Source organism: Colletotrichum scovillei (genome assembly GCF_011075155.1).
Source record: "Colletotrichum scovillei strain TJNH1 chromosome Unknown Contig00007, whole genome shotgun sequence".
In the NCBI taxonomy this organism is placed as follows: domain Eukaryota; kingdom Fungi; phylum Ascomycota; class Sordariomycetes; order Glomerellales; family Glomerellaceae; genus Colletotrichum; species Colletotrichum scovillei.
The window spans coordinates 958,760-979,522 of record NW_023336265.1 but is presented as its reverse complement, the minus strand read 5'-3'; the positions used below and the strand labels follow the sequence as shown (position 1 = coordinate 979,522).

Below are 20,763 nucleotides of genomic sequence, written 5' to 3'. Positions count from 1 at the left end.
AATATGGCAGTCGAAAGGAGAAAAGGAACTGGCAGTCTTAGGGAAGACATCCAGAATAACACACTCAGGATCCGATCGCTGTCTTTCGGTCTCGAGTACCAGACTCGTTCCGAAGAGCGCCAGCGTATCGCTCAAGACACCAGATTTGGCTGAGTCGTGCGAGGTATAGGCAAATCTTTGGGGGCCGATAACTCACATGTCGCAGATCGGATAGTAATTGCTACGGCCATGGTTGTTACGAGGCTACACGGGGCACATGAGCATTCACCTTGGAGCCATTGCCTTGGGATCGTCACGACATTCACGGGCTGTAACTGCGCTTCTACCGAAAAAGCCCCTCCTCGATGACCTCCCTACGGACAGGGTTTTTATCACGTTGCCTTTGATGTCGAATCTGGCCAATGTTGGAACACAGATTTCCGAATTTGTTCGCTTTCTCCTTCCAGATTGGGACTGTCAATCTCGAATTGTCAAACGTACAAGACTCCGTCAGCAAGCCTTTTTGCCACCAAGCGCCACCTCATGTTTGGTCTCCATGGCCGGGCCCCTGACCATGTTGTGTAAGGCTTCTTACTTCCCCGCTGAAGACCTCCTTCACAACACAATAGGACGATTGGTAAAGGATCAGGAGCGGTCGATCACCCAGGTTGCCCGCCCCGGTCGCCCTCGGGCATCCCTGAAGACCGTCCCAGACTATCCGCACATCTCCATCTGCGGGCTAGCAGCATGGTCCTGGCCCGTCTGACGTCTTGAGCGTACAAGAGTACCAAAACTTAAGATGTCGCGCCATTAGCAAAAGTCTACGACGAACACCGTGTGTATCCAAAACGCACGTTGTTCAGCAGGCCAGTTTCAGGCCCGCCTGTCAGGAGCCTGCCAAGGGCTTTTGTGGATGCAACGTTGGACGGGCCCTTGATGATAGATCCATGGATCCATCGGCTACCGGGCCCTTTGGATGTCGAGGCAAGCGCTGCCACGCTTTTGACGTGGCTTACCTGGCTGGGGTATCATAACAGCTATGGCTTCGTACGCCAACTTCTGGGTCCAAGGGAAGGCCTAGCCCTCGATGAGGTCAAAATGATGCGATATCTTCAACGGGCTGCTGACTCGTAATTATGATAGCCCAATAGGATGACGTGAGGAAAGTCAATCGATAGAGCCAGCTGTGCGGCTACCCGATCTTCAAGGCGCGTAGCAGAAAGAGAGTCCACTTTGCCCGGCTACGACGATGTTCCCAATATGGATCCATCACTGATTCGAGACAGTCGTTGACAGCAACAGCTGAAAGGACAAGACAGACAGCCTATTTCAAGCCCTGGGCAGGCCCAAGAAGGTGACACAAACACTATCTGGCCACGAGGACGGATTTGGCGAATATGATGAGTTGTGATATGGCGGCTTCTTGCATCGAAGCCGCCATGCTAAGCCAGTCCCAGATAAGAGGATGGTTTGAGGTTCAATGGTCCTAGGTATCGCCATCCATCCGTCGGTGCTGGTGGCGTCCATGACATGCATTGCTCACCAGTCACGCCCCGCATTAGAGTGACTGCTCCATGGACAGATGCTAGGTAGGTAGGTAATAATCTCTCGTCTTAGAATTCTCTGCTGAAACATTACACGAAAGAGGGGTGGCACAAAGATGGCGGACGTAGTCTTGAACTCCAAGGTGCTGTTAGGTCTAGCGGCAGTCGAGTTTGCAAGGCGAGGACCTTTTTCTCTTACATTATGGTGAAAAGTGATGGACAGAGACAATAGAAGTTGATTGGGAGACGACGGGGGCCCCAGAAGCCCGTCAGTCGGGCCGTAGAGGTTGTTGCTGTTGTTTTTTGGAAGGGGGCCCGAGTCAATTTCATTCCTGTAAGTCAAGGTAGTACGGATACCTTAGGTAAGGTCAGGTACCTTACTTTAGGTACTCCGTAGGTCTGAGGTGTCGGAAGTGGGTCAAGCCACAAGGTCGCCGATTGTCAATTGTTCAGGACCTGCCGAGCCGTCGACCGGCAGAGCGGGTCATGCCCGTGTCCGGGCCGGGGCACCTTCTTCGCACATCCGAACGCTCAGACCATGCGTTTGCCCCAAGGCGGAAAGGTTCTGCTCTGGCGTGCTCTGCGGCCTGCCCTTGCCGCCCGACTCATTCAGTTGATTCAGCACGCACTGAGCAAGGGCACTTGGGAGTCTGGAACGAAGAAGTCCGTGTAAAACCGGGACTCACTCACCTCAGGCTGCGGAGTCGCTGGACGCCTGGAGTGGAGGGGAAAGCAGCGTATTACCTAGCGCTTGTGGGCGGATCTAATTGGCAACTGGCGGAAGCTGACAAACAACAAAAACGAGGCGCATGAGGGGTGCTGCTTAGGTGCTGCCTCTCTCCCATTTGCAGCATGACGTTTGTAACGTTTCCCCCCCCGCGCCTTCCAAGCCACGCTACGGCCCTTATTCGATCCTAACAAGCTACTACCTAATTAGGGCATCAATCAATTCTTTGGTGAGCAACACCTGCCACCGGGGAAAGCGAGGCAATGACTCTGCCCTTCTCACCTCGCCCTGCAGCTTACTGTGTATGCTTGCTGACTGACGGACTGACTGACTGACCAAATTGCCTTGTGACTCACAGCAGAAATCAATACCTGAGCAACTGACGACTCATCTCGTTGTTGCTGACGCTTACCCCAAGGCGGATGCAAAAGGCGGAAACAACATTCCAGAGTACAGGGAGTACATAGCAGACAAAGCCGCGCCGGCTAGAAGCTTGTTTGCTCTGCTCTGCAACAACAACCATCGACGACAACGACGAGAAACCTACCGTACCTGGCTTCTCCACCCCCGCCTACACCTCCCATCCGGAAGCCTCCTCACACAGCTTCCCCCCTTCCTTATCTTACATTCATCTCTCACCCGGGCATGACTAAGAAAAGGTATCAAACGTTATACTCGAAGCCGCAGTCAACTGCACCGTCTTCATTGGGTGCCTCAGCTTCAGCCTCTTCTTCTACTCGTAAGTCCAACTCCGACCCCACGCCCATCGCGCACACCCCCCGGGCCGCGGCCCCTCCTCTTCTCTCCCCTCCTCTCTTCTCTCTATCCCATCCTTGCCTTTCCTCTCTCACCGAGCTCCTTTCCGTGACGTCGCTTCGGCCACTGACAATGTTGCAACACAGAGACCCAACGTAGGGGCGTCAACGAACTTTTGGCTGATCTTCGCCGATCATCCTCCCGTGCTACCCCGACAGCATCAGCAGCAGCATCGGCAGCGACCACGCCCACCGTCCCGCCCGCTCTCCGACAGATCCTCCAGATCCCAGAGACGCCTCCGCCGGCACCCAGGCGTGTCCCAAGATTCGACGCCACAGGCAGACGAGTACCACCAGGCCCGCCACCTCCGCGCAGCTGGTTATCACGATCCAGCCATGTCCAGCGCGCACACGCGACCGCCGCCCACCGCGGCGCCCAGGCCATGGAGGGCCTGCCTGGCACATACGAGCCGGACAAGGGCAGCCTGATGGATCTCGTCCTCCGAAGGATGGCCCTGAACTGGGAGCTCCATAAGGATTACGATCAGTACTACTTGCACACGCTGCCCAGCCGCGTCAGGGCCTCGTTGGCAAAGTATGTTGGCGTATGGTACGAGGGCGGCGCATCCGCTACAGACCTGCACAACATTCTGATCCCTCCTGCGACGCACGACGGCCAGCAGCCACTTGACGTCGATGGCCTTGTGTCCCTGAACAACGACGTCTACTCCCTCGACCTGACTGGCTCGGTGGGCCACTCCATGTCCGTCAGGGAGTTGGCCGACGTGCTGTTCCCGCAGCAGCTGGCGAGCGCCGCCGAGGCCGTGCAGGATTCCTGGGACACAGCAGAGGCGCCCTCGCTCCCGCCGAAGCTTCTCCCCCATATCACGCACCTCTGCCTCACCGTCGCCCCTAGCGCACAGCAAGGCGGCGGGACGCCCGGCGTATCGTGGAAGCAGCTCCTCTCGCTCGCGGCGAAGCTGCCCACGCTCACGCACCTGAGCCTAGCGTACTGGCCCGAGCCGTCGCTGACGCCCAACGCAAAGTTCTCCAAGATTGTCTCGTCTGACGGCCGCGCCGAGAGTTATTCAGGCACGGGGGCGTACGCGCATACCTTGGACGATGACTGGTCCGAGGCCGTCATTCTGCTGAGGAAGCTGAGCAAGTCCCTCTACGGGCTCGAGTATCTCGACCTCACAGGCTGCGGCGCGTGGTTCAAGGCGCTCATGGCCAACGTTGACGGAGACCACGTCGACTGGACCGGGCCATGGGGCAAAGTAACAAAGTTGAAGTTGAGGTACGGGTATGAAATCAGCGTCGACACGCCGATTGCGGACCACGAGAGGTTCCGTGAGGCGGCGCAAATGGCAAAGGCGATTGAGAAGTACATTGTAGCGCAAAGAGCTGGAAAGGGGCGATTCATCAACGTGGATAGTGATCCGATAGAGGATTCGCAAATGCCGTTGATGCCGTTTATATTTTGACTAGACAGGAATCAAGTTACAAATTATTCCCAACACAAATTCTCGAGTATTCAGTCCTCTCCCGATTCAGAGTGCATTCAACATCGTGTACCATAGGTTTCCTCATTCATCTTGTTGTCCGCCAGCCTGCCGCCGACTCGCGTCCCACAGCTCCCTGAACTTGCCCCGTCCCTGGCTCAACAGGTCCCGGGGGTTGCCAACCTCGACGACGCGGCCCTTGTCGAGGACCACGACGCGGTCAAAGTCGACGACCGTGTCTAGCCTGTGTGCGATGGCGATGATTGTGTGGTGTTTGAACTCTTTGCAGATGAGCTCCTTGACCATGCGCTCCGTGTGAGCGTCGACGCTGTGTTGGATGGGTATTTGTCAGTTTTTTTCGGCTCTCAGAGTTGAATGGAATAGGAGTGAGGGGGTTAAATATGGGTAGTTGTAGATGGGAGAAGGGAGGTAGCATAAAGGTGAAAGGGAAAGGGGAAAGGAAAATGTGCTTTACCTGCTCGTCGCCTCATCTAAAAGGAGAACCCGTCCGACATCTTTTCTGAGAACCGCCCGCGCCAGGAAGAAGAGCTGTCTCTGTCCGTGACTCAGCGCCTCTTCTGCGAATGGGGCCTCGAGGCCGCCGTTTTCGCGGATGGTGGCCCACAGACCGACGCGGGTCAGGGCGGAGACGAGGATGTTCTCGGCGTCGGCGGCATCGGCGTCGGCATCGGCGTCGGATACTAAGCCCAGCGGATCGAGGTTCTGGCGGATCGTGCCCGGCAAGACGAATTGGTCCTGGGTGATGGCGACGAGGGACGATCTCAGGGGTAGGAGGGGTAAGGTGTCGAGGGGGACCCCGTCGATGGAGATTGTTCCCGAGGAGAGGGGGAGAAGGCGGAGGAGGGCGAGGAGGAGGGAGGATTTGCCGCTTCCTGTGCGGCCTACGATGCCTACTTTGGAGCCGGGGGGGATGGAGAGGGATATACCGTCTAAAGCTCTCGTGGTTCTCCCGGGGTCGGTGTCTTCGGTGTCGGGTTTGGGCTCTGGGTGTGTCTCCTGCTGCTCGTACGAAGCTACGACGTTGCTAATCTCGATGGCACCGGGGGAGGGCCAGCCGTGCACGATCGTAACCTCTGGGTTCCGCTGCCCTCCGGTGGTGGCAGACCGAATCATCAGTGCCTCCCTCCTGAGCGCGTCCGCCTCGACCTCGTCCGGCGTCTCCTCGGCAAAGTTCTTGATGCGCGCGACCGCGCCGATGGAGGTCTCGAGCGAGGTCCAGAACTGGATGAGCAGCTTGAGCGTCTCGGTGAAGGAGATGAGCTGGACGAGGGAGACGCCCGTGAGGGCGACGGAGACGGTGTCGCGGAGGTGAACGGCGAGGCCGACGACGAGGAGGGCGAGCGCCGTGGTGGTGAGGTCGAGGACGAGGGTGAGCCACTGCTGGGTGAGGAGGAGGATGTAAAAGGGGCGTTGGGAGCGGTCTATGAGGGCGTGGGCGTGGGTTACGGAGGGGTGCGTGAGGGCGAGGGCGCGGATTGTGGGCAGGCCTGAGAGGGTTTCGAGGAAGTGGGTGCTTTGAGGAGGTTTTAGTTCATGCGAGCTTAGAAGTTGAGGGTCAAGGGATTCTGGGTTGGGGAGAGAGGGGGAGACTTACTATACGGGAGCTTTTTCTTCGAGATCTAGGAGGCGGAGTTGGCGGGAGGTACGGAGGTAGGCGCGTTGGATGTAGTAGAAGATGAGGATTAGGACGGGGAAGCTGATGGCGATGTACCATGAGGCGGAGGCGATGAGAAAGGCTTTGCCGATGCAGGTGAAGAAGCCTGCCATTGATGCTCGGGTTAGGTGGTGCCGCCATGTTTTTCAGACCAGAGAAAAGGGGGAGTGTGGCTTACTTGCGAGAGAAATCACCAGAGCCAGTGGAAGGCTTCTGTCTATCAGACCTACGTCTTGTGAAAATCTAGGACGTGTTAACACAATGGGAATGAGGGCGGCGTGGACGCAAGCTTACCGGGTGGTGATGGATCCAGTATCTGTTTTCGTGAACAGGGATAGGGGCGCGCTTGACGAAACATTAGAATTCATAGTATATTGTGTGAGGGGTTTACGGACGGTACTCACTGCATGACTGCTTTAAGGAGACGCTGGTGTAGGCTGATGCCTGACTTTGAAGCAACAGGAACAAGAACGAACCTGAAAAATCGAAGTCGTTAACTTGGGGTGCCTCTCGACTCAAAGAGAGAAAGCCTCTATCTCACCAGATGAGTACGGCAAAACACAACACGCCACTGATTTGGAAAGCGGCATAGGCCCCAAGGTAGTATGCATCATGACTGTCTGGACTTTCTGCCTGTGAGTCCGTCCAGAACTTCAACCATACGGCTGGTCTCATATGTTAACCATGCCTCTTTGGAGGGCTCCCATCAGAGTTCTGGGTGAGACTTACTCGGAAAAGTGGACAAGAACGCCCACGTCACCTCCAAGACCATCAAGATGGCCACAAGAGAAGCACCGACGCTACCAAAGTAGTAGCCGTAGACGCTCCAGTCTCCCAGCTGTCGTCTCTTGTCATCCTGGTCTTTCAAAACCTTGGTGCTCTTCTCCACCGGGACGTCACTCGCAGTCCCATCTGCAACCTCTTCTGGCTCGGGGGTGCTCTCGTCCTGTTCCTCAGTACTGGTGGAGACCAGACTTGAGACGTAGCCCCTAGCCTTTCGACAATCCTCAAAATTTCCTTTCTCTACTACTTTGCCGCTCTCGAGGGCGATGATCATGTCTGACTGAGGTAGAAAGCTCACTGGCCCTGCTCGTCAGCGATTTGTATCCTGAAGGGTGATGAGCGTTAAGAAGTTGATACCTGACTGAGTCGCAAGCACAATCGTGATTCCCCAAGTTCGGAGAATTCCATCCTTGGCACTAAAGACGCGCTGGAACACTGCCCTAGCCGTATGGTTATCTAGCCCGCTGAAAATGTCGTCAAAGAGAGCAATTTGAGGGCGTGAATAGATGGCTCTGGCAAGTGCCTATGCCTAGTCAGTCGAAGGAGGTGAATCCAGCTAATGAATTTACATACGAGACGCTGCTTTTGGCCGCCACTTAAGGCAATCCCTTTGCTTCCGATCAATGTCTCGTCTCCATCTGGGAGCTGAGCGAGGTCCTTCTCAAGATCACACGCTTGAAGAACTTGCTGGTAAAGTTTCTGGTCAAAGTCAGAGAAGCAGATGATGTTCTTTCGAATGGTGTCGTTCTGAACATCCAGTCAGTAATGCCGTTATATCCTAGACCGGAAGTTCACTCACAATGAGCCAGGGGCTCTGCTCACACCAAGAGATGCGATCGCTGGACAGGGCAACTGTTCCAGTAACGTGTGGTAGTTCACCGAGGAGACCTTTGAGAAGCGTACTCTTCCCGGATGCAACAGGTCCCACGAGCATGACGAGTTGGCCCTTTGATATGTCGAAATTCATTGACTCAACGGCGGGAAGTGTTTCAGGCTTCCACGCCAACGTCACGTCTTTCACGCGAATAGCGACAGTGTCTCCTGACTTCGTACCTGTTGATACCTGCCCTTTGCGGCTCTCCAGGTTCTGAAGTTGCACATCTTGAGAGGAAGACTCCGTTCGTCCAGCGGAGCTAGCGGGTGAGTCTGACGGAAGATCTCGATACTCTGTCCGCGGCGGTTCACACAAGTACTTTTCGATCCGGTTGAAGCACCCCAGAGCCGCACTCATGTCGAGCACGACCTCGAACATCCAAAACAGCGGCTGGGCCAGCAGGATGATCAACGACAACGCGGCGAAGAGCTTCGTGACATCGAGAGCTTGCCCTTCTTTAGATGCAACCGTCGTGTACATGGCAAAGGCCACGACGGGGGCGATCATCAGGGGCACTTGGGCCACGGCGGACGTGACGGCGCCGATCACGCGGAAGGGAGTCGCCGCCCTCATCTCGGCGAGCCGGAGGTCGGCCAGAGACTGGGAGAGTTTCTGGGTCAGGCCCGACATTTTGATGCTTTTGATGTGGCCTATCATGGCTGAGGTGATGCCTTTAGGGGGGTTAGCTGGGCATATCTGTCGGGGAAGGATGATGCAGACCAATGCGCTTCTGGACCTTTTCAACCCAGATGATCTGGTACTTTTGAGCAGAGGGTGCGAGAAATACGGTGGCACCCAGCGCGAAGACTGACACAATGATCGGACCAGAGGCAGCGTAGCCGAGGTGAGTGCTGAGAATCCATGTGGCGAGGGCGATTTGAATGGTGTTAGCCCAGAACTCGTGAAGTTCGCGCCAAGCACGAATGATAGCTTCAACCTGACGACGAGGGTCAGCATTTGATGTCAGAAATGGGAGGTGAAAAACTGCCATGACTTACATCAGTCGACATGAGAGTCACAGCCGCAGAGTCGTCTCCTGGAGCGACGCGCAGTTCCGTCGTCTTGGTGTAGATGGCAGCGACCAATACGCCCCGGAGCATGGTTAGGCACCGGAAAGCGGCGTGCCAGTAGAAGCTCGACGAGATGGAAATGCCCAGGTACACGAGCCCATAGGCGCCAATAAGGCCGTAGCCATGGTTGGCCGTCTCGGACGGGTTCTGCAAAAAGTCGAGAAACCGGTTCAAGATCAGGGGCTGGCAAATGGTGAAGCCGAGCAGGAAGAGTCTAGGGAGGACCACTGCCAGCAACTGCCATTTCAGCGTGACGATACACGTCCTGATGAGACGGTACTTTGACGACGATCGTGATGCTTCACTAGGCTGGTCGTCATCGTCCGTCGAGACGCTCGACAGGGACGACTTGTTCCAGTGAAGCCAGAACCTCTCATTCAGCGCAGCAGCCGACATGGACCCGTCCAGGACGAACAGGTCCAGCGGCTTCAGGAGACGACGGAATCCCGTCAGCAGCAGCGGCGTAAGCCACCAAAAGAGACCGCGGCTGTAGATGCCGCTGGTCTCCTCGGGGCTGTATGACCGTCCGCCGGTCGACGACGACGGGACGAGGTAGCGCGTCTTCTCCTGGGCTTCGAGGATCACGACGGCCGCCTTGCACGCGAAGGACGCGGCGAAGACGGCACTGATGGCGACGCTTAGGTGCGACAGCCACATGGTGCGGAGGATGGCTCCGTCCAGCACCAGGGACACGAGGATATATGTATTCAGGATGGACGAAGGCTTAAGGCTCTTCGCGTGTTCTATGTACGAGAGTCCGGCAAACATGACGGTGGCCGCAAAAGACGCGCACGAGGCGGCGATGGAGACGGCGCGCAGGCGGCTTCCGCTGCTGCTGGCGCCTTCCCCGCCCCCGAGGACGACGATGTCGCCGCGGCGGTGCGTTGACCACAAACCTATGAGAACCAATTGCAGGATGGCGAGAAATGCGATGGCGGCCTGTTTGGTTAGACGGAGCGTGGTGCCGTTGACGGCGTAGGGGAGTTTGCCGAGGTAGCGGAAGCGGAGGGGCGCGATGAGTATGAGGAGCGAGGCGGGGAGTATGGTGAAGAGACATTGTTCAAATGTCAGAGTAAAGTCAAAACCGTCGCGACAGTGCTGGACGATTGGTCCGAAAGCATCGTCGGCGTTGAGGGAACAGCCGTCAGAGGTTGAATTGGCCATGATGAGCGTGGTATTCAATGATGGTAGGAATGATCACGGAATGGTTTTGGAGAAGCAAATGAACAAAAATGAAAGGGTATGAGGGGGATGGCTCGTTTTAAGGAACGGGAGATTAAGCTGCACGTTGCGGCACAGTCAGCCAAAGAGTGTCCCCCTGAGACAAGTCTATTTGAGGAAGGTAGATAAGCAGAAAGACTAACTTGGCTAGCGGTAATTATCAGGTGACAGGAGAAGAGATGAATGAAACTAGCAGCACTCAAGAACTGGACAAAACAATGAAGCTATTCGCGACACCGCATACTGCAGCTACCTCGGACTGTGGTCTTCTGCTTTGGACAACGGTGCCAAGCATGGACAGAGTCAGTTCCTCTTTGCTCCCGATGGAGTGACGATCTAGCCTGGGAACGAATGCTTCCAGAGAGTCAAGGGTCAAATCAGAGTTTAGCGCTGGCCAAGATTGGGGACTTGTGGTCCCTTGGGGCTACGGGTGCGGCGACTGAACCAGGAGACAAAGAATAGAACCTACCTTGAGCCTCCACAGGCGGTAAACGACCTCAGAAGCAAGACCCTGAAAAGTCTTGACTGGATATGGAGGCTCCAAAACTTGCTGTCGCATCCTTGTTCGTCTCCTGTTTTTGTTGTTCTCGTCCAAACAGGTTTCCCGGGTGTCATCCGATGGCCGGCTGGCGACGGGGCCCTGTCACCCTCGTGAAAAGGGTACGTACACATCCAATAGTGTGGGTCTAAGCGTAGCCCCCAATTGGGAAAGAAATGCTGTGGCTCAGTACCTTAGCCGTAGAAAGACCGATGACGTAAACTTGGATATCGTCCTACACAGTACTCCGTACCTTACCTACCTGCACATCCACAACCCGAACAACAAGTCACCAACCACACACCCATCTTCCATGACTAAAAATCTTGGCCACGTCAGGCTCGACCTAGACTTGCTGCGTTGTTCAACGCCTCACCAGAGCAAGATGATGTCTCCCTGCCTGTGGATTCTTGCACTTGTTTGTGGCACCCACGTTGTTCTAAGACGCCCAAGTTCCAACTACCGCCCTCCCTTCCACCCCCCGTAGCCTATGCGCCTATTCTAATCATGGCTTTGCCCCCCGTCCAGGCGAGTGACGCTGATGGGGCCGCGGGCCTTGTTCCTGTCCATCGTCTCCATCACAGCATTCTTTCACCTCCAGTCAGGGTCCCCTCGGTTGCATCATTGCCGGTCCAGGGTCTTGGTCTTCCTCAATAAGGCCTGGACCCCTTTGCTACCTTTAAAGTCTTTCTGTCGCGGGGTCTTTTGATTTTGAACACCACGTTTCCAAGTGATAGGCAGTACCTACCATAAGTCTCTCGTCAAATCTCTGGTCCGCGGTCACAAAGTCCCGCTGTGTACCCAAACAATCTACAACCAAACCCCGTCTCCATCCAACCATTCTTTCATTTGTTCAACGCGAGCAAAATCAGCCAACACCGACAACATGCATTTCACCGTGATAGTACCGTTGGTACTGTCCATCGTGGCATTCGTCCTCTCCTTCCTCGCCCTCTTCGCCGGGCACAAGGAGGGATTCATGGAAGACTACGACGTCGTCCGCCTCAACACCTCGACCCTGGGCCACAACCTCATCCCCTCCGCAACCTCGGAGGCCGATCCCGCTGCTACCACCGGCAGCTTCCTCGACAAGTTCATCGACGGCGTAGGCGACAAGGTGTCCGACGTCCTTAATGACATTGGCAACGATGTTGCTGACCGCCTCGCCGACGAGTTGGGAATCTCCGAGTGGTACTCCCTGCACCTGATGGACGTGTGCCACGGCCAATTTTCGCCCAACGTCACGGCGCCCAACGTCTGGCTGAACGTCACGAACTGCACCCAGCCGTCCCCTGGTCGTAAGTAAAACCCCACTAGTACCTTGCTCCATCATATGTCGTAAACGCTAACATGGAAACTCTAGCAAACGTCAACCTCACCAAGATGTTGGACCAAGAACTCGAAATCGGCCCTCTAAGCCTGAGCCTGTCCGACCTCAACTGGCCCGACACCATCGAGGACGCCATGGACAAGGTCAACAAGGCCATCCTCGCCATCTTTGTCCTCTACGTCATGGGCATCGGCTTCTCGGGCCTCGCCATCCTCGGCTCGCTTGCCGCCTTCTTCCTCGGCTTCAAGAAGCGCATGACGCTCACCAACTTTGCATTCGCCTTCTTGGCCGCTCTTGTGCTCTTCGCCGGCAGTCTCGTTACGACGATCGGCGCGAAGGAGGGGGCGAAGCAGATCACCGACATTGGCGAGGACGTCGGCATCTCGGCAAAGGTCGGGCAGAAGTTTATGATCATCTCCTGGGTGGCCTTCGCCGTCATGTTTGCGGCGTCCGTGTACTGGGTCACGCAGTTCTGCGCTGAGAGGCGGTCGCGCAGAGCGCCGCGCGGTTATACCGAGAAGCGCCATAAGAAGGGCAGCTTCTAAGAATCGAAGCAGAACTCCCACCGGTTTGACTCGTTAAGAATCGTCAAACCATAGGTGCGCCTTCACTTCTCACAGATTGAGAAACCGCAGTACGAAAGCGATGCATTTGAAACGATACCTTTGTCGTGTTTGCCCCGATAGCTGGCGTATCATGGCTATTCCCGACGTCACGATCCTTTTTTAACCCTGTTCAAGATACCATTGTTGCGATATATAAACCCGGAGTGCATCATTTCATAGCATTACTTCTAGAACCCCATCAATAAAGATGCCATCAATCAAGTAAACCCAGTGCCGGCTTTTGACACTCCCAGTCCATCGTTGGTGAGACTATAGCTGTGATTATGACTTCCTGTGGATAAGTGAATATGAGTCAAGTTCAACTTCAATATGAGAACCCATGCGTGAGGTATGATGAGCTGTCCAACTTCGTTCACAATCCTCAACATCGGAATCTGCCTTCGGACGAGACCCACCCCGGCTCCGGCGTCACGCACCCCGGAATGTGGGGTACGTCATTCCTCCCCAAACAGGCAACAACCACCATGTCTCAACCTTGGTCAAACGAACCCAACCTTGACCGTCGCCTTAGGCGCGCCACAGTTCAACTACACCTCACCTCAAGGGCGCTTCAACTCTCACACTTCACCGCAGTCGCACCGTTGCACACCTCGCTTTCGCGGCTGTGAAGTTCCGTATCTCCTTGTTCTCCTTTTCACCTCCAAGTATAGTGCGTCTCCTCCCTCCCTGCCAGTAGAGCACCGTCAAAGATGCCCTCCCTCCCGTTCTCAGACCGCATCTCCTCCGCGGCGAACATGCAAGGCCGCAACGACAACGGCGAAGAGGAATCCCTCCTCGGACGGGGCCAGCAAAAGGTGCGGCGTTTCTGGGATGGCTTCATCGACTTTGCCCTGCAGGGCAACATTCTCGAGATCGCCTTTGGTTTGATGTAAGCCGTCCTTCCCCTAGTAATGCCCAACATACATGCCGTCCCCCCAGCATGGAGAGACGACTCAAGAGCAGGCCACTCTTAAATCAACAATGCTTATATGCAACAATGCTGTTTTGAGAGTGTCAGCCAGCTTCATGTTGGACTTTTGCCATTATGGAAGGTGGCCCTGTTGTATTGACACACACTGCTTTATAGTATCGCGGCCGCCTTCACGACCCTCGTCAACAACTTTGTGCAGAACATCATCATGCCGCCCATCTCCGTCATCTTCCCACTCAACCGCAACATGGAAGAAAAGTTCGCCGTCCTAAAGGGCGGCCCGAACTACACCCACGACAACAAGTACACGACCCTCGAACGCGCCAAGGATGATGGTGCCGTCGTCTTAGCTTACGGGTAAGTTTTTCTTACTTCACGCACACTGTTTCTGCTTGGCTATCACCACGAAAAGAATTCATGCGGTAGCGGGTTTGTCCTCGTCTGGAAACATTGTTATTTGTGACTCCGAGGGAATCACACACCCAAGGAAACTCGCTCGACCGTCTTTAACACCCACACAGCTCATTCCTCAACCAACTCGTCTCTTTCCTCTGCGTCGGCATCTCGCTCTACGGACTGGCCCACGTCTTCCAGTTCTTCTCCCGGGAGCCGATTATTAAGCATACCGTTAAGTGCAAGTACTGCCGCAAGCGGATAAGCAATAAGGTGAGGCCCTTGCTTTCAGCCCCAGGAAGCCCCCCAAGATGGGAAGAGAACCCGTTAAAGCTAATCTATCGAGCATTAGGCGCAACGCTGCGTCAACTGCACCAGCTGGCAGGACGGGCGCGAGGACCGGGCTCATCAGTAATGAGGTTATCCTCTAGTTTCTTGTCCAATGAAGGGGGAGATTGTGCGCGAGAGTGTGTTTTTTTCCCCCTTCTCAAGCTGGTTTTCAAGCATGTTAGGAGCGGGGTTAGCAAGACAGCATCGTGAAAGTCGGGTATGGGGTGTCGTTGTATCCATGAGCATTATTCAGCATAGCAGGGTTGGAGTTGACAGAGTTCGGTGTTGTTTCGTGGTTTATGAGTATTCAAAGCATCATCATCGAACGCAAGTACATTTTTCTTCTTCTTTTGCATGTTGAATGAGTTTGATCCGATTCTATGATAGCACGTATTTCTATCCGTGTCAATCCGAGCACTCTCGATACCTGATGAGATGCGTCTACATCACGCTCTGCAACGCCCCTTTACTCTACTCACCAACACTGTACTTTCTCAAGGGATCCCATCTCGCACCGTTATACGCATGCTTTTTTCGCTTTTTTTCTTCTTACCGCTTCATCAAACGCCAGGCATCGTTTCCTCTGCGACGCCCCCGTTCCGCCTGAAATACTCCTTTTGCGCGCGCGGCGACATGATGTGGCGGAATGTTATAAACGCTGCACAACAGAGGATGAAGACGCCGCCGATGCAGGCTAACGCGATACCGGCCTGCACGCCGGGTTCCATTGCTTGGCTTGCTTCTGAGTTTCTGCGAGGTGAGGTGAGAAGGAGAGAGGGAGAGAGAGAGAGGTCCCTTGGCTTGCAAGTATGAATTCGATTCCTGGGTTGAAACTGTGTGAAAGGCGAGACACGGGCAGTTTGCAATCTTTAGTCTGGCTAAGTGGTGAACGTTGGGGAAGTAAGAAGTGGGAAATAAATTCTTCTTCAATAGGATTGTTTCTATATAATATGCTACTCCTCATGTTCGACAACTATTGCGCTTCATTGTTCAGCTGTGCTGAGACTGGTTCAACAAACAATGCTTTGGTCGTCGTCGGCATGTCAGCCAAAGAAGAAGAAAACATATCGTCTTTGACTCACACAAAGTCAATGAGGTAAAGGGAAATCATCGCCACAACAGCCAACAAAAGGCGATCTTCGAATAATGAATGAAAAACAAGCATTTTCTTACAGTCGGAACAGTCATTATGCGTCAAAAAAGGCGCGCAAATCATTCGCGAGACCACCTGTTGCTGTTCCCGAGATATACACCACTGCTCGATGCCTCAACTGAAACAACATCTTCAGAGGCCTGGCTCTGCCACCGGCATACTCAAAACATCATCAACCCAACTGCAGCAACTGCACCAGCGAGAAGACCATCCCGGCCGGCACGGGGTACAGCGGCGTTAGCCGTCGACGTCGCCGATGCAGCGGACCCGGAACCGGACCCGCTCTGCGCCGACCCTGAGGAGGACGCCGTGGCTGTGGCCGTTGCAGTCGCGGTCGCAGTCGCAGTAGCGCCGGTCTGAGCTTGCTGCAACTTCTCCAGACCAGCGGTGACGGTGAGGGGAACGTAGAGGCTCGCGGCCGTCAGAGGCGAAAGTCTCATGTTGGCCATCATGGCCGTGTTTCCGCTCTTTGTCACGATCTGCTGGTAGTCCAGGCCATCACCTGAAACGGTACCAATGTACTCGATTGATCTGGATAAAAGGGAATTCAGCAACCATGGTCGAGAGTTTCAACCGCCCACTACGGGATGCGCCTGGGTGATGGAATGACGAGTAAGTTAGAGTGTGGGGACGACTTACACTCCGCTGGCAGTATGGTCAATGTGAAGTTCCACGGTCGACGGCCCTCCCACGAGGGTCATCAAGGCGGAGGGGTCGGCGCGACATTGATAATTCGTGCTGTTGGTCTGGCAGCTCACGATGTACGTTGTCGCGGTGGGATTAGCGTCCTTGATGGACGCGTCGTAGGGGTTGTCACCGAAATAGGGGTTGAGGACGCTGATCACGGACGTGGTTTGTGCCGCGGCGATGCCGACGAAGGCTAACAAGACTGTCGTGCAGTGCTTCATCTTGTGATCAATACGTGATTAAGAGGGCAAAGAAAGTTGCTCTCGTGAGTATCGCGGCGAAGCAATGTTTTTCTTGGCTGGTCATCGTGGTCAATTTCCCGGCAAAGCTGTGCCGCAGGCTTACTGGAGGAATTGGGCCCGAGAGTCCATGGCCACTTCTGGTCAAGCGCTCGTGTCATCGTGTGTTGCTAGCGAGAAAAAAAAAAGAAATGAACCAAAGTCCCAAAATGTCAGTCCGGGCTGCTGTTGGCAAGTAATATTCCGATTGGACGCCGCGCAACAACGTTGGCTGTCATTCTGATGAAAGAAATCAAAGGTTTTGTGTTCTGGAAGTGATGCCATAAAACGACTTCTTGCGACCCCCAATAATCGAGGCTCGCTGGCACACTTGAATAGCTTCGTACACTATAATATTCTGAAAAATCGGATCGTGACCTCTGTGCACTACGCAATTAGGTAGCTGGCAAAATATTATATTTGTCCCTAGCTGCCGCTAGAGATACTCTTTTTGGTGGAGTGTATCGTGCATTCTGCATCGAATAAGGCACCAATTGCTGTCAACTGAACGCAGATCAAAACTCGTCTAGTATCAGTATGCTATAGAGAGACGTCAGCGATTGGTCGCTATGGCATAGGCGTGGTAATTGTGCAAGTTGGAACTGAGTTTATTTTGACATCTTCCGGTCTGCGACTCTGCGGGCCTACCTAGATTCGCCGAACTGTTGCGGTGAGTTTACTAGGACGCTTCAGTTGCAGGATGCCCCGGGGGGGAGAAGGACGGGTCGGATGAAATGGCAACATCGAAAGCCCTTGCTGGTTGAGCTCGGCGTGAGTGATGGGATGAAAGATGGAACGAACTCGTTGGAACAGTCGCTCAGAATAATCTTGTGGCCAGTGCACAGAGACGCACACAATGCAGATCGAGACTGAGTCTAGCAGTGCGACTGACTCCAACGTTGAGATGGTCACAAAGACGAAGGCGTGGCCACCGGCGGGAGCCGAGATAATCGTCTATCGCGCGTGGGTAGAAAGTAAGGTACTGTAGATGGATGCATCTGCAGCGGTGGATAATGACCACAGATTGGGTCCTGCCTAACACGGATGAGGGAATTGCAGCGGGCGGAAAGAGGGCCCCGAGACTCGCAGTCGGAGCCTATCAAACAGCAAATCGAGGCGGAATCGGCTCCCACTTGGACCTCACTTCCACTCGGGGTCCAGATATCGTATGTTCCACGTTGACGAGGGCATGGTCAAATCTGATCAGCTGCGATCGAAAGGTATCCAGGAAAGATCCGACAAAAGGAACCGTTGGGTGGCGGGGAGGTGAGAGTGAGACCGTGATGTTTCTGAAGAGGGGTTTTCTGGTCAGGCCGGGTTGTGGGCATGAAGTCCCGGAGTGATGCCCAGCATTAACGACGGGATGGGAAGGTGCTGGTGTTTTGGTCGAGGTTTCCTCATGGGATGCAAGTTACCTAAGCCTCCTCTGGAAAGGCAAGACCGTAAGTAAGAGTCACTGTTGTGAGGTGAGTTGCGACTTCCTCAATAGCGCAGCGGAGCGGGGACGAACGGGCATGACGGGGGCACGGGGGGCCACGGGGGATACAGCCAACCCCTGCCGGTTCCTGCCTGGCTGGCAACGTCCGGCCAGTCAGATGGCCAGTGACAAGAGGACCGTCTCCAGTCCGGGCGCCCGTGCCCATCCAGCTCTTATTATTTTTTTCGAAATTCGCGGTCTTGGCATTTCTTGGCTTTCTTCCCTTCCATCCTCTCATCGTCGCCCGTTTCGTTTCCCTCGCCCAGCTGCCAATGTCCACCACTAGCATTGGATGATCCAGCAGCCATCGGCCCTTGGCCATCAGGCGAGCCGCGGTGGATGCTACGGCTACAGTGGTACACGCACACACTGCAGATTCCTACTCCGTACGCATGCTACGGTTACCCAGCTATTATCGCACGCATTGAATCGCCCCCAAGATGGAGCTGCTCAGCTCGCATTACACCCACTGCCTGCAATGCAGCAGCAGGTCTGCTGCTGGGTTGCCGTTTGGGAAGGCCGTTGACGGTTGAAGTCTCAACCTGACTGAACTGACGGGAAACGCCGTTGTTACGAGGAAGCCAGCCTACGGAGCACACCTTACGGATACAGTGAGCATGAGGTCTGCCGAGACAAGGGCAAGCCACCTTCGTCTCCCGTGGGTCGTGGACCTTTGACCCTCTCACACATTCGCCGAGTCTCCAAAGGGCGCCGTACCATCTTGTCCAAAAGTCTTGGCTTTCGTCCCATTTTGCCAAAAGAATGCCAATCGCTCACCTACTCTCCCGCCCAGCCTTGGCCGGCAAGGACGGCGCATTGGCAAAGGCTGCAAAGTCCTCAATCTCTCCCCGACACGTCTTTCTGCTCACCTGAAAGTTGAGCCGCTCCCCTTTGCTCGCAATACTGCTGTCACGACAGTAAATCTCCCTCACCGGAAACCCCTCCTCATTCTCTCGGCTCCGTTCCCAGCTTGCTCTTTTAAGGAAACGGACCCCTCCGACCCAGACGCAACCTCTCCCTGCTTGCTGACAGCTTCGGCTTTGCTGTATTCGTCGTACCTTATGCCATCGCTACAACCGCGAAACACCCGCTACGACCGTCCCATGCTATAACCAGGGTCACTCACCACCGCCGCATACGAACAAACCCACTCTGCGCCCCAAAGAACGGCCAACGGCCTTTCCTCCGACCTTTCTCCTACTGTGATAGGGAAATCAACGGCGTGTCACCGAGTCCCCGTCTGGCTCCCCCAGCTTCAACACCCGCCCTGTCAGCCTGGTCCGCTGCATTGCATAACCTTGCCTTACCCGTATCGGTAGCTGTCCGACCCATGAACCGCCTCCGGTGGCTAGCTCGTTGACGTCAAGCACTGCTGCACCTTTCGACCGGCTCGAGACTCGACCAATCCACATTCTACGTCGCCACGATGAGGTGTTCGCAGCCTTCCGCCGCTCTGCTGTCACTGTGTTTCCTTTTCTCGAATGCCGTTCTCGCCGATGATACGACCACTGTTCCGATCTACCTGCCGCACTATGATGCGAATAGCTGGTCGCAGCTGCGGGGGAGTGTAATTTCAAGTGTATGAGACTCCCAATGCTGCCGGAGCTTCCTCTCGACTGCGATTGCTGTGATCTAACTATTTGCGCCATCGTAGAATGCCAAAGAAACGACATATACCGTCTTCTGCCCGCCACAAACAAGCCCCAATTGCGACCTAGCCATCGAGTTCCCCTTCGTCTTCTCCGAGGGCGAGAGCACGCTTCAGTTCCACGGCACCAAGACATCAACTCTGTAGGTTCTCGCCTCCCACGTGCGTCGATTGGAAATGAGTGGGACGGCTAATCTTGACGTGGGCGGACAGCATCGCCGATCTGGGCTGCACATTGAGCGGGACGACAGCTGCGACATGTTCAGGATACTCGAGTCTGAAGAGCGGATACATCAATGGCAAATTGACGGGACCGACCGAGGTGTCATGGACATCGACTATGACCGGCTCTGAGGTGGAATGGGGTATTCTCACTATGGCCGAGGAGCCCGCGGCAACAGCAACCCCAGCGACGACAACGACTGCCGACAACTCGAACTTTGACGACTTCTTATACACGGACAGCCTGTCGCCTTCATTACCTGCCGAAACCAACCCGAGCGCTGCCTCTCGTCTTGGTCGAGGCTGGGCTCTCATTGCATCAGTATGCAGCATGGTAGTTGTCGCGTTGGTGGCATAACCGGCCACGTTTCTACGCCCTCAGACTACCTACCTTGGGCACACTATACCCACTATGGCGATCACAAATGATCTGCCCCTCGGAATCCGAAAGAAAACGAAATAGAAAACGGCATCATCATCATGGAAAGGCAGCATACGAAGCAGACCAAAACTAGGAGCCTGGATCTTGGGACAACGATTTGGAGAGGGTGATACATTATAGGAGTTTTGCCCTCATGTCAGCGTAAAGGGGGAAGCAAGTGAAGGATCGTTCGAGCCCATTGTCTTTTCTATCCAGAGAGCTTTGTCATTTCTCGCAATGTGCTCCCTTTTGGAGTTATACCCCGTATCGGCGTTGAATTGTTTACGATCAAGGGCTCAACGGCAAATATAAACATGGAAAGGAGAGGAGAGGACGACTCCTAATCCTATGATTTTCTGTGCAATCAGTTTCATCGAATATTCGTGTCATTTTCCTACCGAGAGCATATCCGTCGAAGCAAATATGTCACTCATCTTGTAATCTTAGAATGAACGGATCCTTCGAGCAGTCACACGTTTGACAGGATCCCCGCCGGATTGGTCGGCAGTCCTGCGTTACGCTCCACGCATGACGACATGTGCGTGGAACGCGGACAGCTATTATATTCGCCTCTTGGACGATCGATTCTTCACTAAGCAGCAGGGCGACAAGCATGATGT

At 54.8% G+C, this 20,763-nt stretch overlaps 6 protein-coding genes across 6 annotated transcripts; 4 read left to right on the top strand and 2 right to left on the bottom strand.

The window, feature by feature from the left end:
• Positions 1-902: 902 nt before the first annotated feature.
• On the top strand, positions 903-4,523 carry HER10_EVM0004089 (tafazzin). Its single transcript, XM_035482946.1, has 2 exons — positions 903-2,989; positions 3,153-4,523. The coding sequence occupies exons 1-2, from the start codon at positions 2,896-2,898 to the stop codon at positions 4,487-4,489; spliced, it is 1,431 nt and encodes a 476-aa protein (XP_035331391.1). The 5' UTR covers positions 903-2,895; the 3' UTR covers positions 4,490-4,523.
• Positions 4,524-4,591: 68 nt separating this feature from the next.
• HER10_EVM0010424 (uncharacterized protein) lies at positions 4,592-10,191 on the bottom strand (the record flags this gene model as incomplete). Its single annotated transcript, XM_035479884.1, has 13 exons — positions 8,838-10,191; positions 8,560-8,776; positions 7,765-8,510; positions 7,539-7,712; positions 7,323-7,488; positions 6,912-7,262; positions 6,724-6,847; positions 6,587-6,658; positions 6,477-6,527; positions 6,361-6,425; positions 6,123-6,288; positions 4,983-6,041; positions 4,592-4,835 (listed from the first exon to the last, which is right to left on the bottom strand). The coding sequence occupies exons 1-13, from the start codon at positions 10,071-10,073 to the stop codon at positions 4,592-4,594; spliced, it is 4,671 nt and encodes a 1,556-aa protein (XP_035331789.1). The 5' UTR covers positions 10,074-10,191.
• Positions 10,192-10,944: 753 nt separating this feature from the next.
• Positions 10,945-12,834, top strand: HER10_EVM0002915 (SUR7 protein). Its single transcript, XM_035472607.1, has 2 exons — positions 10,945-11,966; positions 12,032-12,834. The coding sequence occupies exons 1-2, from the start codon at positions 11,555-11,557 to the stop codon at positions 12,541-12,543; spliced, it is 924 nt and encodes a 307-aa protein (XP_035331311.1). The 5' UTR covers positions 10,945-11,554; the 3' UTR covers positions 12,544-12,834.
• A 291-nt stretch (positions 12,835-13,125) lies between these two features.
• Positions 13,126-14,600, top strand: HER10_EVM0008529 (large conductance mechanosensitive channel protein). Its single transcript, XM_035478047.1, has 4 exons — positions 13,126-13,492; positions 13,691-13,891; positions 14,056-14,200; positions 14,280-14,600. Exons 1-4 carry the CDS (start codon positions 13,314-13,316, stop codon positions 14,340-14,342), a joined length of 588 nt encoding a protein of 195 aa, XP_035331669.1. The 5' UTR covers positions 13,126-13,313; the 3' UTR covers positions 14,343-14,600.
• Positions 14,601-15,257: 657 nt separating this feature from the next.
• Positions 15,258-16,641, bottom strand: HER10_EVM0009139 (uncharacterized protein). The gene is made up of 2 exons (XM_035478638.1): positions 16,050-16,641; positions 15,258-15,941 (listed from the first exon to the last, which is right to left on the bottom strand). The coding sequence occupies exons 1-2, from the start codon at positions 16,316-16,318 to the stop codon at positions 15,572-15,574; spliced, it is 639 nt and encodes a 212-aa protein (XP_035331709.1). The 5' UTR covers positions 16,319-16,641; the 3' UTR covers positions 15,258-15,571.
• A 1,832-nt stretch (positions 16,642-18,473) lies between these two features.
• HER10_EVM0010689 (uncharacterized protein) lies at positions 18,474-20,745 on the top strand. The gene is made up of 3 exons (XM_035480141.1): positions 18,474-19,431; positions 19,507-19,643; positions 19,714-20,745. The coding sequence occupies exons 1-3, from the start codon at positions 19,279-19,281 to the stop codon at positions 20,078-20,080; spliced, it is 657 nt and encodes a 218-aa protein (XP_035331812.1). The 5' UTR covers positions 18,474-19,278; the 3' UTR covers positions 20,081-20,745.
• Positions 20,746-20,763: the final 18 nt, after the last annotated feature.